Source organism: Pelophylax lessonae (assembly GCF_965119305.1).
Source record: "Pelophylax lessonae genome assembly, chromosome: 1".
Lineage (NCBI taxonomy): Eukaryota > Metazoa > Chordata > Amphibia > Anura > Ranidae > Pelophylax > Pelophylax lessonae.
The window spans coordinates 477,449,089-477,467,340 of NC_138768.1; the positions used below are offsets into that span (position 1 = coordinate 477,449,089).

At 42.3% G+C, this 18,252-nt stretch overlaps 1 protein-coding gene across 1 annotated transcript in view; it reads left to right on the plus strand.

Moving 5' to 3' along the window:
• The window catches only part of PIP5K1C (phosphatidylinositol-4-phosphate 5-kinase type 1 gamma), a 476,610-nt gene that overhangs the window by 318,044 nt on the left and 140,314 nt on the right, over positions 1–18,252 (plus strand). Inside the window, exon 13 of the mRNA XM_082248247.1 lies at positions 12,281–12,419. Coding sequence (XP_082104373.1) covers positions 12,281–12,419 — 139 coding nt within the window. The remainder of the gene's footprint in view (positions 1–12,280; positions 12,420–18,252) is intronic.

Below are 18,252 nucleotides of genomic sequence, written 5' to 3' on the forward strand. Positions count from 1 at the left end.
CAAGCAGACATTAAAATTCCGGCAAAACTCCTAGCACTCCGTCTTAATAAGATTATATTCTCACTAATACAGATCAATACTGATCAGACTGGATTCATGCCGGGTAAAAACACTGCCATGAATATACGTCATCTGTACATGAATCTACAAGTTAATCATGACAAAGTTGGCACCAGAGCAGTGGTGGCGTTGGGCGCTGCTAAGGTGTTCGACTACGTAGAATGGGGTTACCTATGGGAGTGTCTGCGGGCCTTTGGGTTTGGTCTGACCTTTATTGGTTGGCTTCTCTACTATAAACCTGTAGCCAGAGTTTTGGTAAATGGGTGGACGTCAGACTCCTTCCCCCTGGGTCGCGGAACTAGACAGGGGTGCCCCCTGTCCCCCCTACTGTATGCTCTTGCAGTTGAGCCATTGGCGACTATGCCCCGGGACCACCCCCACATTCACGGTATGTGTCAATCGGCCCTGACAGAAACAGTCTTTATGCAGATGACATGCTATTATATTTGGAGGACACTGATGACTCTCTTCACACTGCGCTGCATACTATAGAACAGTTTGGGTCCCACTCGGGATTAAAAATGATTTGGTCTAAGTCCCAAATACTGCCTCTTGACCTGTCTCCCCCCACTAGCGCCTCCGCTTCCCTTCCAGTACAGAGAGTCACGGCCATCTGCTATCTGGGTGTCACAATTACTAAATTCCCCTCGGATTACCTGAAGGACAATATTGAACCACTTATTGATATGCTTAAACAACGCACTCAGACTTGGGCCAGGCTCCCCGTTGGACTTATGGGGAGGGTGAATCTCATTAAAATTATTCTGTTACCTAAATTTCTCTATGTGTTCTGGCACTCCCCTGTCCCAATCCTCCTGAAACTGTTTAAAATTATTGATCACATTTTAAATTCCTTTGTATGGGGTCATGAGCGCCACAAGCTGCCTTGGACCACGCTTAAAAATCCAACGACAAGAGGGGGGGGGGTAGCTGTACCGGACTTCCAATCTTATTACCTAGTGTCGTATCTCTCACACTTTTACTACTTTCACAAACTGGAAGCACCTAGATATCAAACATATCAAACACTGGTCTGCCGGGGACCACCTCATCCAGCCTGTACTCCCTTGCAGGTGCTCCTACGGGGTTGCGGTCCTCTATCCAAGTCCATTGCTAGAGATAGCTTACTGATTCTTAACAGGAAAGTTTGGGAACTGGCCATTGAGAAAATCAAATGTTCACTTTTACATACCAAGACCCCCCCTGTGGCATAATCCTCGCCTAGGAGAACTGCTCTCTATCCCAGATTATGATCTTTGGGTGGACAGAGGAGTACTGTACGTGGGCCAAGTGTTGTGTGACTCGGGTGTCTGTTCCTTTCACTGGCTAAAATCCGAGTATGACCTCCCCCCACACATGTTTTTCCATTACATGCAGTTTCGTCACGCGCTACGTGCACAATTCCCTACACAAATTACCACCCTGAAAGATATACCTCTGCTGGAGGTGCTGATGGGTGACACTCAGGAGGGCCTCATCTCTGTGCTTTACACTGGATTGCGCAGTGTTGGTTGATCAAAAGGTGGAACGTCTGCAGTCTCGGTGGTTTTCCGACGCAGGTTCCTTGGATGAGGCGGACTAGGACGACATTCTGGATAGCCCTAGATTATTCTCACCCAGGCTCTCGGATCGTGTGACCCAGCTGTACATCTTGCACAGGGCTTATCTCACCCTACTCAGAATTTCTAGATAACGCCGTTCTTATAATTCATGTTGTCCCCGCTGCCCATTACACTCGGGTACGTTCATACATCTCCTTTGGTCCTGCTCGGACATCCAATCATACTGGGCGCAAATCATACAATTTCTGCTCAATCATATGGGATCTCCCTTGCAGCTGGACGTAAAACCCTGTGTCCTGGGTCTTTTACCTGACGATGACTTTGACAAATTTTTCACTACCTTTCTTCACAAGACTCTCTTTAGTGCACGTAAGCTCATAGCCAGACTGTGGTTGCGGGCTCACACTCCCACCCTTCAGGACTGGATAACTGAGGTACAAACGGTTGCTATATAAACATAGAGGGTGCCCTAACAAGTTCGATAAAATCTGGAGTCGCTGGCTGGAGAATACACAGACATGCAATGCCTAGGCCTTCTGTTGAACTGCTACTTTAGTCCTTCAAGGGTTGGACACCGTGGTGTAGACGGGGTTCGGCTTTAGGCTTGAACCTACCGTTTCTGCTTGTATGAGCAGTATCTTATACTTGAGTATGTGCCACACTGACTTCTGGATATATATGGTGTAACGACTCAATTCCCCTTAAGCTGTGTATTGAAAGTGTTTACCTGTTTCACAAGATGTTAATCCCATTGTGTACCTTGTTTTGCAAATCATATGTTTATGTGTTTTGGTACCTTGTATTCTTTCAAACCACAAATAAACTTGTTTTCTGATTAAAAAAATACTGGCAACATAAAGTTCTAACCAAGCTACAGCACTTCACTGATCAGCAAGGCAAATTTAACAACTCCTCCCCATTCCCTCAAGCCCAAAGTCTTTATAAAATACCCTGATAATTATTTACTACAATATAAACAAGTGAAACACTTTTTTATCACTAAGATGGACACCTCCACCATATCTTGAAATCACAGAATCTCATCCCAAGGTTTTAGGGCTCCAAAACATAATCATAACACATAATTTCTATATCACACATTGAGGATCACCCACAGAGTGGATATACTTCACCTTCCTAGAATTGAAAGAAAAAATGTCCATCTGACTCTTCAAACCCTTGAACTATTGAAAGTATTCAAAGGGGTTTGGTTGGGCTCAAATTAGGAAAGGGAAAGTGAGGGTGGCATGAATGAGGGCCAAATAAAACTCATCCACTGAGCGTACTGGGCTTTGAACATTCTGTCCCTTGTACTGGTTAAATTCCTGTCCAAGAAGGCAACATAAACCGTATTTTTCGCTCCATAAGACGAATGGGGGGAAATGTCTGTGCGTCTGATGGAACGAATGATGAGTCTCCCCCTGCTGTCTGCTGAGTCTCAGGCTCAGCCATCACTTGCACGGAACCGCTTCTTCATGTATAGGTCCGGCTCACAGGCGGAGTGATATCAGATGCACTCCGCCTGTGAATGGAGGAGCCATACACAGGAAGCAGCGACTTTCCTCTCTACTGCAGCCGCATGCTTCCCGGGCTCAGCCACAGACAGACAGTGCCTACAAGTAAATCCCTGCAAGTACCCTTATTGCTATTACTGTATTCTGTATATATACATATATATATATATATATATATATATATATATATATGTATGTATATATATATATTTCGTAAATATGATATATATATAATTTGGGTCAGAATATTTTTTTTCTTGTTTTCCTCCTCTAAAAACTAGGTGCGTCTTATGGTAAGGTGCGCCCTATGGAGCAAAAAATACGGTATACCAAAACCCTACTCACTTATTTTGGTCTTTCCCTACAAGAGAACAATAAAGGAGAACATCCATGAATTGAATGGTATCACTGGTTTCTGCAGATTCCTCTGCCCCATTACGCTCCTTTTTCATGATTAAAATAACATAGAGGAAAATCATTGCACTACTTTCTTTTGATGGAAGCCTTTATGTTTCCTAGGGATTGAAAATAAAAATGTTGCTAAAATAGCTTTCTCCACAGCGCCCCTCTTTGAAAGTTCTGAAAGCCCTGTTATATAGACTGATGCTGTTAGACAGATCGCATGCAACTAAACATAAAGTGTCCCGCACCAAACGCTTTTTCACACGTGTTCTAAATATTTAGTTATGTAATTTCTGCATGGCTTAGACATCATGAAGATTTATCTCATTAAACTAATTGGTACAACACTGAAAAACTAAAGGGTGCCTTAGATAATATGTCCTGCGACCCACACAGACCATCTGTTTAATACTTAAATACTTACCAATAATCCCTTGATTGAGTCTTGACCTCAACCACCTAGGGGATTTCTAGCTGCCTTTTTAGGGATCTCACAGTAGGGTTAGACAAGGTAATTTCTCTGATGCTTTGAAACTATACTCTTAATTGCATAACGAGTAGTTTTGTTTTTGGTTTATGCCTTGATTTTGTTCCAGTTTATGTTTGATAAGTGCAAACAAATTACTGTTATGAAATGGCATCACGTACGGGCTGCGCAGGCGTGGGAGGCAGTGTTAGAAGGCAGAACTTGTGCACGCAACATACTGAATGACGTCACGAAAATATCAGCAATATCGGTAAAAAAAAAGCTGATATCGATATCGGCCGATATGGGCCGATATTTTGTACATTTAAAGTTTTGAAAAATAAAGATAATTTTTGACACAGATCTGGTACTGAACATGTTAATTTTTGTTTAATGCTTAATGGCTGGCTTGCTGGCACCCTGTGGTGGGTGGGTGGGTGGCTGGCTGGCACCCTGTGGTGGGTGGGTGGCTGGCTGGCACCATGTGGTGGGTGGCTGGCTGTCTGGCACCCTGTGGTGGGTGGCTGGCTGGCACCCTGTGGTGGGTGGCTGGCTGGCTGGCATTCTGTGGTGGGTGGCTGGCTTGCTGGCACCCTCTGGAGGGTGGCTGACTTTTTGGCACCCTGTGGTGGCTGGCTGGCACCCTGTGGTGGGTGGCTGGCTGGTTGGCTGACTGGCACCTTGTGGTAGGTGGGTGGCTGGCACAGGGGCTGTGGGTGGCTGGCTGGTACAGGGCCTGTGGGCGGCTGGCTGGTACAGTGCCTGTGGCTGGCTTGTACAGGGCCTGTGGGTGGCTGTCTGGCACCCTGTCTGTGGGTGGCTGGCTGTCTGCCACCCTGTCTGTGGGTGGCTGGCTGTCTGGCACCCTGTGGTGGGTGGCTGGCTGGCTGGCACCGTGTGGTGGGTGGCTGGCTAGCACCCTGTGGTGGGAGGGTGGCTGGCACAGGGGCTGTGGGTGGCTGGCTGGTACAGGGCCTGTGGGTGGCTAGCTGGTACACTGCCTGTGGCTGGCTGGTACAGGGCCTGTGGGTCGGTGACTGGCTGGCTCGCTGATACAGTGCCTGTGACTGGCTGGCTGGTACAGGGCCTGTGGATGTGGGTGGCTGGCTGGCACTGGGCTGCTGTGGATGGGTGTATGGCTGTGATACACTCCCGCGAGACTAGTCTCGACTCCAGACGAGGCTGTCCAAGGTGAGGGAGGCGGCCTAAGAAGGAAGAATGACGTCACAAAAATATCGGCAATATCGGCCAGTTTTGGGGCCGATACCGATATATTGAGGAAAGTGCATATCGGCCTTGCCAATAATCGGTCTACCCCTAATATATATATATATATATATACAGTATATATATACAGTATAAATAAATATATATATATATATATGAAATTATTATTTAAAAAAACACCAGTTATCCATCCATCATATTTCCAGGACTACCTAATAAGAACCATTCAAAAATAATAAAAGAAAAATTCCTGGGTCCACATCATGTTCACCTTCCCCCGACAAATGGTAAAATAATATCTTTGTGAAACTCGATAATTGTATATCAGTTCTAGAGACAACTATCCAAAACCACATCCAACTGTATATTCGAAAAAAAAACATATAAAAACATGGAGAAAACACAGGGGGTCCTAGGGCCTCTCTGTGTTATACTCCAAAATGCCAGGACTTTTAAGAATGTCGAGTTGTCATAAATTGATAAGCACAGAAGTATATACCAAAAGACAAAGTTTTATTGAAAATACAAATATATAAAAAAATCCATCCAAGTTTGAAAAAGGAATAAAAACATGAATCCATCAGTATCAATACAAATTTATTATTGGCTCTGTTAGAAAACATAATGTGCTGGTTCAACAAATTTCGCAAAATGGATTATCCAACAATTGCTTCATCAGGAACCATTGATTTGGCTACATTGTTTCTACAGACTTACATATAGTTTACATATAGTTTACATATAGTTTGTGAGGTTGAAAAAAGACATCAGTCCATCCAGTTCAACCTATGATGTGCTTGTGTTTGCTGTTAACCGTACATTGTATACCCCTGTATGTTGTGGTCTTTAAGGTGCCCATCTAATAGTTTTTTGAAACCATCGATGCTCCCTGCTGATACGACTGCTTGTGGAAGAGAATTCCACATCCTTACTGCTCTGACAGTGAAGAACCCCTTACGTATTTTAAGGTTAAACCGTTTTTCCTCTAGTTTTAGTGAGTGGCCACTTGTCTTATTGTATTCCCTTTCTCTGAAAAGTTTGTTCCTTATGCTAGGGTCGCCAGTACAGTATTTGTACATTGATATCATATCCCCCCCTCAATCGTCTCTTCTCCAGAGAGAATACGTTCAGTGCTTGTAGTCTTTCCTCATAGCCGATGCCCTCCATTCCCCTAATTATTTTTGTTGCCCTTCTCTGGACTCTCTAGTTCCAGCACATCCTTCCTGAGGACCGGTGCCCAGAACTGGACAGCATACTCCAAATGTGGCCAGACCAGAGTCTTGTAGAGTGGGAGAATAATCTCTTTATTTCTGCAGTGAATCCCCTTTTTTATACATGCTAGTATTCTGTTGGCTTTGCTTGCAGCGGCTTGGCATTGCATGCCACTGCCAAGCCTGTTGTCTACCAGTACCCCCAGGTCCTTTTCCATCCTAGACTCACCCAGAGGTTCCCCCCCCCCCCCCAGTGAGTAGCTTGCTTTCATGTTTCTGACGCCCAAGTGCATTACTTTACATTTTTCAACATTAAACCTCATCTGCCATGTAGTTGCCCACCCCATTATTTTGTTCAGATCCGCTTGTAAGGTTTCCACATCCTGCATAGAAGATATTGGCATGCTTAGTTTAGTATCATCCGCAAATACTGAGATTGTACTCGATATCCCCTCCTCTAGATCATTTATGAATAAATTAAACAGGATTGGCCCCAGGACAGAACCTTGGAGGACCCCACTTTCCACACCCGCCCAATCCGAGTACTCCCCATTAATCACCACCCTCTGGACTCACCCTATGGTCCATACCTGCCTTCCTTAGTTTGTACAGTAAGCGTTTGTGAGGAACGGTGTCAAAAGCCTTTGCAAAGTCCAGATACACCACATCCACAGGCTTACCTGTATCTAGGTGGCAGCTCACTTCATCGTAGAAGGTTAAAAGATTGGTTTGGCAAGAACAATTTTTCATGAATTCATGCTGATTACTACTAATAATACCATTTTCATTACTAAAGTCTTGTATGTGGTCCCTTAACATCCCCTCCAAAATCTTGCAGACTACTGATGTTAGGCTGACCGTCCTATAGTTACCCGGGATATATCTCGGCCCTTTTTTAAATATTGGTACCACGTTGGCTTTTTTCCAATCAGCTGGCACCATACCTGTCTGTAGACTATCCTTAAAGATCAAGAATAATGGTCTGGCAATCACCTGGCTGAGCTCTTGAAGAACCATCGGGTGCAAGCCATCCGGTCCCGGTGATTTATATATGTTACGTTTCTCTAGTTTAGTTCTAAGTCTATCTTCTGTTAGCCATGGCGGTACTTCCTGAGGTGTATTAAAAACAGAATACATCATACGCAACATATAACAATAATGTATACATATATCTTTGTGAAACTCCTTGTAATAGCACTTCAAAATTTTATAAACACGCAGCATTTGGTAGTGAAATCAGAAAATTATATCACAAACTTTTTGCAAAGGAATACTCCAATAAAGACAAGCTTTATAAAAGTAATGACAGAGTAAACTGTGTCACAGCATATAGCATTGGTTGCCAGATTACTCAAAAGATATACTGTTGGAATGCATTAATGTTGAATAATAACAAATGCGTAGCATATTTTGCAGACTAAACACATGTAAATAGGTCACGTGGAGAAGCTGGGTGTAGATGCTATCCTATAGTTCAACAGACAGTGGTTTGTTGTTGAAAATAATTTTCAGCAGGCATTTTCCAGCCTGTTAATCAAGTTTACACTGTGTAGAATTTACTAAACAGTATACTCCCTTCAAATTCTCATGCCAAGGGCTAATTGAAACTTATCAGAAGTTCAGGTATTTGCAAAGCAGATGTATGTAATATAGAGCGTTTGCGACCGTTGCCAGGAGGCTAATGGGCGGTTAGCAACACTGGTTACAGCTAAGTCATCGAGCCATAGAGGACTCAATCTCCATATCCTATAGGAACTAGACATACCCAGAGCAAGGTCTACCAATAAAGGAGAATGTTCAGATATTGCTCTAGGGCAGAGGTAGGCAACCTTGGCCCACCAGCTGTGCTAAAACTACAAATCCCATCATGCCTTTGCCTTGGGAAGGCATGCCTGTGGCTGTCAGATTCTTGCTGTGCCTCATGGGACTTGCAGTTCTACAACAGCTGGAGTACCAAGATTGCCTACCACTGCTCTAGGGAGATCTGTAGTAGCGTGTTTCCATCTCTAAGCATGCACAAGGTCAAATTTGTCTAGATAGGAGCATAAAGGAGTAGGGGGTAGAGTGCATCCACCAAATCAATCAAGGGAGTTATCAAGGACTGTATTGAAATCATCAGCCAGCAATAACACCACTCTCATAATGCATATACCAGAATTTTGGTAAATAGAAGTGGAATATTTCAATTAACTATGGTATATGGTTTGCCCAAAATTTCAAGGACAAGGATTCTGAAACATCCCCCAGGGTCCGTTTTATTATGTTTGAGAGTTATCTGGGCAGATTTTGCTATTAATATAGAAATACCACGAGCATACGTAAAATAAATGGAGTGGATAGCATAAGCTATTTTGGCAGGTTTAAGTGGGCCTGTTGCTGCTGTTTTACTTGGGTTTGTTGCCCACTCCTTGGATTTATTGCTCGGGGATGTTCCATGGTCTGTGAATGGATTCCTGTGTCCTGTACTAAATGATGAAGATAAAATGAATTTTTATGTATCTGTAAGTTTCATATCTTAGAGTACAGTATATGACACAAATCCTTTCCCTCTTTTTTTTCTGTAATCTTCTTATTGCTTGCTAAAAAAAAACTGGAGCATGTCCAACTTTGATTTATTTCAATTTCAGTATTGTATTTATAATAAAGAAAGTTCCAAGAACTGATATTCCAAATCTGTTCATTTCAGGATTTCCTTTACATCGCACAAGTGCTTTAGGGCCCATTTCACACTTGTGCGACTTGTCCTGCTATTTGGGACTTCAAAGTCACATGACAAGTCGTAATCCATGATTTCGAATGAGTACCATTCATATCTATGCAAATTGAAATCGCGGCAAAAAAATTGCGGTAAAATCATGGGACTTTTAGGTAGCACAAGTGTGAAAGGGTCCTAAATCAGTGTCAATGGCTATACTGTAGAGCTGCACGATTCTGAAAAAAATGAGAATCACAATTTTTTTGCTTAGAATAAAGATCACGATTCTGTCATGATTCTCAGCGTAACATCATCTTTTACATTAAACAAAAAAATTGGGCTGATTTTACTGCTTAGTTTTTCTTAAAGTGTATTTTTTCCCCAAAAAACTGTGTTTAAAAGACTTCTGCAAAAATACATTGTGACATAAAAGATTGCAACAATCGCCATTTTATTCTCTAGCGTCTCTGCTAAAAGATGTGTGTGTGTGTGTGTGTATATATATACTGTATATATATATATATATATATATATATATATATATATATATATATATATATATATATACAGTATCTCACAAAAGTGAGTACACCCCTTACATTTTTGTAAATATTTTATTATATATTTTCATGTGACAACACTTAAGAAATTACCCTTTGCTACAAAGTAGTGAGTGCACAGCTTGTATAACAGTGTAGATTTACTGTCGCCTCAAAATAACTCAACACACATCCATTAATGTCTAAACCGCTGGCAACAAAAGTGAATACATCCCTAAGTGGAAATGTCCAAATTGGGCCCAATTAGCCATTTTCTCTCCCCAGTGTCATGTGACTCATTAGTGTTACAAGGTCTCAGGTGTGAATGAAGAGCAGGTGTGTTAAATTTGGCGTTATGGCTCTCACTCACTCATACTGGTCACTGGAGGTTCAACATGGCACCTCATGGCAAAGAACCCTCTGAGGATCTGAAAAAAAGAATTCTTGCTCTACATAAAGATGGCCTAGGCTATAAGAAGATTGCCAAGACCCTGAAACTGACCTGTAGCACAGTGACAAGGACAATACAGCAGTTTAACAGGACAGGTTCCATTCAGAACAGGCTTTTCTAAGGTCGACCAAAGAAGTTGAGTGCACGTGCTCAGTGTCATATCCAGAGGTTGTCTTTGGGAAATAGATGTATGAGTGCTGCCAGCATTGCTGCAGAGGTTGAAGGAGTGGGAGGTCAGCCTGTCAGTGCTCAGATCATATGCCGCGCACTGCATCAAATTGGTCTGCATGGCTGTCGTCCCAGCAGGAAGCCTCTTCTAAAGATGATGCACAAGAAAGCCTGCAAACAATTTGCTGAAGACAATCAGACTAAGGACATGGATTACTGTAACCATGTCATGTGGTCTGATGGGACCAAGATAAATGTATTTGGTTCAGATGGTGTCAAGCATGTGTGGCGACAACCAGGTGAGGAGTACAAAGACAAGTGTGTCTTGCCCACAGTCAAGCATGGTGGTGGAAGTGTCATGTGCTGGGGATGCATGAGGGAGCTACAGACCATTGAGGGAACCATGAATGCCCACATGTACTGTGACATACTGAAGCAAAGCATGATCCCCTCTCTTGGAAGACTGGGCCGCAGGGCAATATTCCAACATGATAACGACCCCAAACATAACTCCAAGAGAACCACTGCCTTGCTAAACAAGCTGAGGGTAAAGGTGATGGACTGGCCAAGCATGTCTCCAGACCTAAATCCTATTGAGCATCTGTGGGGCATCCTCAAAAGGAAGTCGGAGGAGCACAAGGTCTCTAACATCCATCAGCTCTGTGTCATCATGAAGGAATAGAAGAGGAATCCAGTGGCAACCTGTGAAGCTTTGGGCAACTCCATGCCAAAGAGGGTTAAGGCAGTGCTAGGAAATAATGGTGGCCACAGAAAATATTGCCACTTTAGGCCCAATTTGGACATTTTCACTTAGGGGTGTACTCACTTTTGTTGCCAGCTGTTTATATATTAGAGGCTGTGTGTTGAGTTTTTTTGAGGGGACAGCAAATTTACACGGTTTTACAAGCTGTACACTCACTACTTTCCATTGTAGCAAAGTGTTATTTCTGATATACCGTATATACTCGAGTATAAGTCGACCCGAATATAAGCCGAGGCCCCTAATTTTACCACAAAAAAGTGGGAAAACCTATTGACTCGAGTATAAGCCTAGGGTGGGAAATTTAGCAGCTACTGGACCCAACTGAACCACCACGAGACACAAAACAGGGGCCGCGGGCATGGTACAAGAGATGGCGCAGGTCATGGTATAGGCATTGCACAGGTCATGGCACAGGTCATGGCACAGATGATGGTACAGGCATGGTACAGGCATGGCACAGATGATGGTATAGGCATGGCACAGGTGATGGTATAGGCATGGCACAGGTCATGGTACAGGCATGTCACAGGTCATGGTACAGGCATGGCACAGGTCATGGTACAGGAGATGGTATAGGCATGGCACAGGTGATGTATAGGCATAGTACAGATGATGGTATAGGCATGGCACATTAGGTACAGGCATGGCACAGTATGTACAGGCCTGACACAGTAGGTATAGGCATGGCACAGTAGGTACAGACATGGCACAGTAGGTATAGGCATGGCACAGTAAGTACAGGCATGGCACAGTATGTACAGGCATAGCACAGGAGATGCAGTGCTGTGGGCATGGTACAGGAGAATGTCCTGTACCATGCCCGCAGTACTGCATGAGGAAATGCAGGGGCTGCGGAGGAGTCTCACTTACCTGTCGGTGAGGCGCCTTCAATTTAAAGACCGCGCTGCCCGGCGCCAATATGTCACCGCAAATGCGCCGCCGATGCTCGGGAAAGCCCGTACACGTTCGGCTATTCCCGGGCATGCGGCACATGCCCAGTAACACGTCGGCGCCGGGCGGCGCTATTTTTAAAAAGACAGTGACTCGAGTATAAGCTGAGGGGGGCTTTTTCAGCATGAAAAAACATGCTGAAAAACTCGGCTTATACTTGAGTATATGCGGTAATAAAATATTTACAAAACTGTGAGGTGTTCTCACTTTTGTGAGATACTGTATTTTTTTTTTAGTTTCTGCTAATATTTGACTATTACTATTCTCGTAGGTCGATCAGACATTTTGCCATGCACAACCCCATCATTTGAAGAAGCTACTACTGTCTCCATTACTACAACATTATCTTCAACGTCACTTTCAATTCCTGAACGTTCTCCATCTGAAACTTCAGAGCAGCCTCGTTATCGGTAAGTGTGCTGCAACAGGAGCTGTAATGCAAGTTGAAAGCTTTATTTTCTTTTGATTTATTAACTTGTTTTATAATAGTGGTTTTGTTTGTTGCTTTTAAAGGATTAGCCTACTATATTAAACATGGAAAAACTTTTCCTAGGACATCTAGGTCTTTTTAATGTAATAAGGTTTATAGATAAAAGGCAAAAGAAAAGGTGTTCTACTATGGTGACAACTGACCACACCTATGAGGTGAACTGCAGCACTCACCAAAACAAGTACTCAAAAGCTTGTAAGGTAAAATTATATAAAAAAAAGGGGGGTGGTGTGCTAGTCAGGTGTAGAAATACGTGTAAACGAAACAATTGTTAACAAAAATACAAATAAAATTAAACAGAAATATACAGAACATGAGAACCACCCTAAATAATTGTTATCAGAAAAGTCTTAAAAATTCTTCAAGTGTATAAAATTATAATCCCAATTTCAATAGTAATCCGTAAGTACATAAAAATCAAAAAGTATAAATGAAAAAGTGTAGAAAAAAGCGATGTTCATCCGTTCATCAGTTGATTTGTCAGGTGCTCTCACCTCTAAGAATTAAAGTCAGTGCTTGTAAATAAATCTTAGTAATCCTCCCATCACTTTGGTGACCTCTCCTCTCATCGTATTGTCCCCAGATATGTGAAAAAAATATAAAAGCAATGTAGTGTAATATTGTCACAAAAAATGACAAAATATACACAAATAAAACAGGACCATAAACCAACACTCAATAAGTGCATGTAAAAGACCGTGCTGTGGGATACACATAAGTCCCCTGTGAGATAATATAAAGTAAAGTCAGTAAATCCACATGTGCTGTGAACACTGTGATGTGCCCCCAAAAAAATGTGATCTTCCACCAATGTGTATGGCTGAAAAGGAGCGTTCATCTGCAACATAAAATAACTATGCCTTTAAAATCCTGAAGCATCTCATCTGTTATGGAAAGGCTGTCTTCATAGAGCACAACTCTCAGTGTGTATGAAATATGAGACATCCATATTAAAGTAAAACCAATTTAAATGTCATTGAGCAAAAAACAAGTCTCACTTACATCAAAGCAAGAAGCTGAAGATCTATTTTCCTACTCCACGTGTAGCCAATCGCTGATTTTGATAAGGCAATACAATCTGGACAGACAGCTCTCTAAGCGGCTCCAAGGAAAATGTATAGCTGATGCACCCGCTCTAACGGCCCGCCGGAAGATCAGCTGTTTCTGTTACGGGTAGTGTGTGGAAAGCCTTGCGTCACTAGCTCCTCCTACGCGTTGCGTCACAAACACGTGACTTCCTCAGGGTGGAGCTAGGTGACAGCAAGCCGGACCTAAATAGTGAACGGTTCGTGTAACCGTTGCTATAGTGACGTCTTTCCAAACACTCCATAGTCTAGGAAGGATAGAGATATGCAAGGACTCTCGTAGTGAATACAAGCCAATAAAAGATACTTCTCTATTCTAAAAACGTGTGCCTAATAACAGCTTCACCAGGTGGATAGAACAAATGGCGTATATATAACAAATAAAATTATTAATTATTATTAACAATTAGACTGGAACTAGAAGATAAATATAAGACTGCAGGGTCAATCTGGTAAAATACCAACATATAATATTTATAAGAGAGGCAGAAGGAGATTAGGGAACTTAACAAGTGGCTGAGGAACTGGTGTAGGAAGGAGGGGTTCGGGTTCATGGTGAACTGGGCTGACTTCTCAGTCGGCTACTGGCTCTTTAGTAAGGATGGGCTGCACCTTAATGGGGATGGTACAGCTCTTTTGGGGAGAAAGATGGCCACCAAGTTGGAGGGGCTTTTAAACTAGGAGACGGCGGCGAGAGCTCAGAAGCAGAGTCAGTCAGGAGGGAGAAAAGGGCAGAAGGCAGTATTAGAGTCAGCAGCGAAAGTAGTTCCATAACGTCAATAGGGGGGTCTGTGCGGGAAAACCTCAGACCAAACAGGAATAAAAATAATCACCATTCACTATCAACTTCCACAAAACTAAGAGTGGTATATGCAAAAGCCAGGAGCCTAGCTAATAAAATGGATGAGTTGGAAATGTTAGTACATGAGGAGGACATAGACCTTGTGGGAATAACGGAAACTTGGTTCGACCCCTCACATGACTGGCTGGCCAATATCCAAGGGTATTCGGTGTACCGGAAGGACAGGGTAGGAAAAAGAGGGGGAGGGGTATGTCTCTATGTCAAGAATAATGTAAGGGTGATAGAGAGGAGTGATATTATGGAAGGGATGAGTATGGAGTTAGAATCCGTGTGGGTAGAACTCCATGTGGAAGAAGTAAAGGGAAAAGTAATTGTGGGGGTTTGCTATAGGCCACCCAACCAAAGGGAGGAGGTAGAGCTGGAATTTATATTACTGTTGGGTAAAGTGGCAAAACTGGGATCAGTCATCATATTGGGGGACTTCAATTATCCCAACATTGACTGGGAAGAGGGGACTACACACTCACAGAAGGCCCGTCTCTTCATGGAAACCTTACAGTCAACTACATGTCTCAGTTGGTGGATTCTCCTACTAGAGAAAATGCAGTGCTGGATCTATTGATCACTAATGACCCAGACCTAATCTCGGAGGTAGGAGTCCAGGACAACCTGGGCTCTAGCGATCACAGGATGATCACATTTAGCGTAAATAACAATATAACAAGGCAAGAGGGGAACATAAGAACCCTAAACTTCAGAAGGGCAAACTTTCCCAAATTGTGCTCAATGATGGAAAGGGTAAACTGGGACAAAACCTTAGGAACACTGACCACAGAGGAAAAATGGGAATGCTTTAGGAACATATTAAACAAATGCAGCTCGCAGTGCATTCCTATGGGAAATAAATTTAGAAGAGACAAAGCCAAACCTGGCTGGCTAAACCGTAATGTCAAAAAACGTATTAGGGGTAAAAAAAATGCGAGAGTACTCAAAGAACTTAGTAAGACCATATCTAGACCACTGTTCCTGATCTTTGCTGACAGTATTATGACAGGAAATGTACCAGGGGATTGGAGGAAAGCTAACGTGATACCGATATTCAAAATAGGGCAGAGGTATGTCCCGGGAAATTATAGGCCTGTTAGTCTGACATCGATAGTATGTAAACTTCTGGAGGGGATGATAAGGGACTATATCGTAGAGTTTGCTAAAGACAACAACATCATCAGCAGTAATCAGCACGGGTTTACAAATGGGCGTTCTTGTCAAACCAATCTCCTAACATTCTACGAGGAGGTGAGCTGTGAGCTAGATAGGGGGAGACCAGTGGATGTGGTTTACCTGGATTTCGCTAAGGCGTTTGATACAGTTCCCCACAAGCGCTTAATTTATAAAATAAGGTCTGCAGGCATCGACCGCAAGGTTTGCTCTTGGATACGGAACTGGCTAAAAGGGCATGTCCAAAGGGTGGTAATAAATAGCGCATACTCAGACTGGTCTGAGGTGGTAAGTGGGGTCCCCCAAGGCTCAGTCCTGGGACCAACCCTGTTCAATTTATTCAAAAACAGCATTGAGGACGGGATCAGTAGTTCTATATCAGTTTTTGCAGATGACACAAAATTGGGCAGGGCAATAACTGCACGGCATGAAGCAGATATCCTATAGAATGACCTGGACAAAATAACAGAGTGGGCAACGACATGGCAAATGAGGTTTAATGTGAAGAAGTGTAAGGTTTTGCACTTGGGGGACTAAAAACATAAAAGCACAATACACTTTAGGGGGGAACCTTTGGAGGAATCAAAAATGGAGAAAGATCTGGGAGTCTTGGTAGAGGATAGACTAAGCAATAGCATGCAATGTCAAGCAGCAGCTGCCAAAGCCAGCAGAATATTAGCATGCATAAAGAAAGGGATGTATTCCAGAGATAAAACTATAATCCTACCACTTTATAAAACTCTGTTCCGACCGCATCTGAAGTATTCTGTCCAGTTCTGGTCGCCAGTCCTCAGGAGGGATGTATTGGAGCTGGAGAGAGTCCAGAGAAGGGCAACTAAACTAATTAGGGGATTGGAGGACCTAAATTATGAAGAGCATCTGCAATCGCTTGATTTATTCTTCCTGGAGAAGAGACGCCTGAGAGGGGAACATGATAGCAATTTATAAATACCTCAATGGTTATCTCAGCATAGAAAAAAGCTATTCAGTCGAAAGGATTGCATGAGGACTCGAGGGCATACAATGCGATTAGAGGAGAAGCATTTTAACCTCAGGCAACGCAGGGGGTTCTTTACTGTTTGGGCTACAGGATTGTGGAATTCTCTACCACAAGAGGTGGTTTCTGCGGGAAGTATGGTGGCTTTCAAAAGACTCTTGGACGTACATCTCAAGAATCAGAACATTCAGGGGTATGAGAGATGATTACGGCCACACACACCTACACAGGTTGATTACGGCCACACACACCTACACAGGTTGAACTCGATGGACTATTGTCTTTATTCAACCTCAACTACTATGTAACTATATGTATAATATAACATCATCAAAATATATATATACTCAAATATGATAAAATAATCAGTATGGGACATCAATATATCAAATATATTATGAGGTTTATAGATAGCCTAACTGTACCTCTATATAGAGTACAATCCGTACAGATTCATTATAAGCCTTCTTATATATTGCCAGTGAAGAATAACACGCAAACACAGCTAAAAATATAATGAAAAGTAACATTTATTTATCATAGCAACTGATGTTACAGTTACAGAAATTGAAGCCTATTCTTGTCCAGTCCTTAGCAAGGCCTGACTCAAAATTTTGCATACCTTGGCAGAAATCATGACATTTTGCCATTGATATTAAATATATAACTGACCATGCCAAAAAAACTTGTCTTTTTTAAGGATAGTGATCATATGAAGCCATTTATTATCATAGTTTTTTGGCTCCTTTTTAAATCATAATACCAGAAATCACCCAAATGGCCCTAATCAAAAGTTTTTTTACCCTGGCTTGTTTGGCCTTGTTACAGACCCACAAGGTGACACACACTGGTTAAAATGGCTTTTTAAATTGCATTTAGTGTCTGTGTATAAATAGTCAATGAGCTTGTTGCACTGAACAGGCTAGATACTGAGCCATGGGTAGCAGAAAGAAACTGTCAAAATACCTGCATAACAAGGCATTGTAACCTTATAAAGATGGGAAAAGGATATAAAAAAATTCCAAAGCCTTGAATTTGCCAGTCAGTACTGTTCAATTGCATCAAAAAATTGCAGCGCTCATAAACATGAATCCCAAAACGAATAAAATGAATTCATCAAAAAGTCCAAATGTCCATGATTAAAATGTAAATATAAATGAAAGTCCAAGTGAATTCCTGAAGTCAAAACAAATGATTCACAGTGTATATTGGTTCCTCTCAATGTTTAAATCCACTGAAAAACATGAAAAGAAAAAATAAACACATCATGGTGCAGTATCACTGAAACAAATGCATTCATACCCATTCCTCTCCAGATGTAGATCAAACCAGTGCAATCAGCGTATGATAAAGGAAATATATTTATTGTGCCAGTAGTGAAAACATTAATAAAATAAAGTAGCCACTCTCATTGAAAATCAAAAAGCCACTCCAAACAGCATGGGTAGCGATTGACAGTTCATGTGTGTGTGTACCCAGCTCCCACTTCAGCTCGGGCCGCGGAGCCACACAGGAACTGCGCTGAAAACAAAAAAACAGCATCAAAATAGGAAAAAAAAAAAAACAATGTGTTAGACTAACATTATTTCAGTCACCAAAGTCCTTCATCAGATGGACTTAATCCTAACTATATCTTAATGTCTCTTTAAAG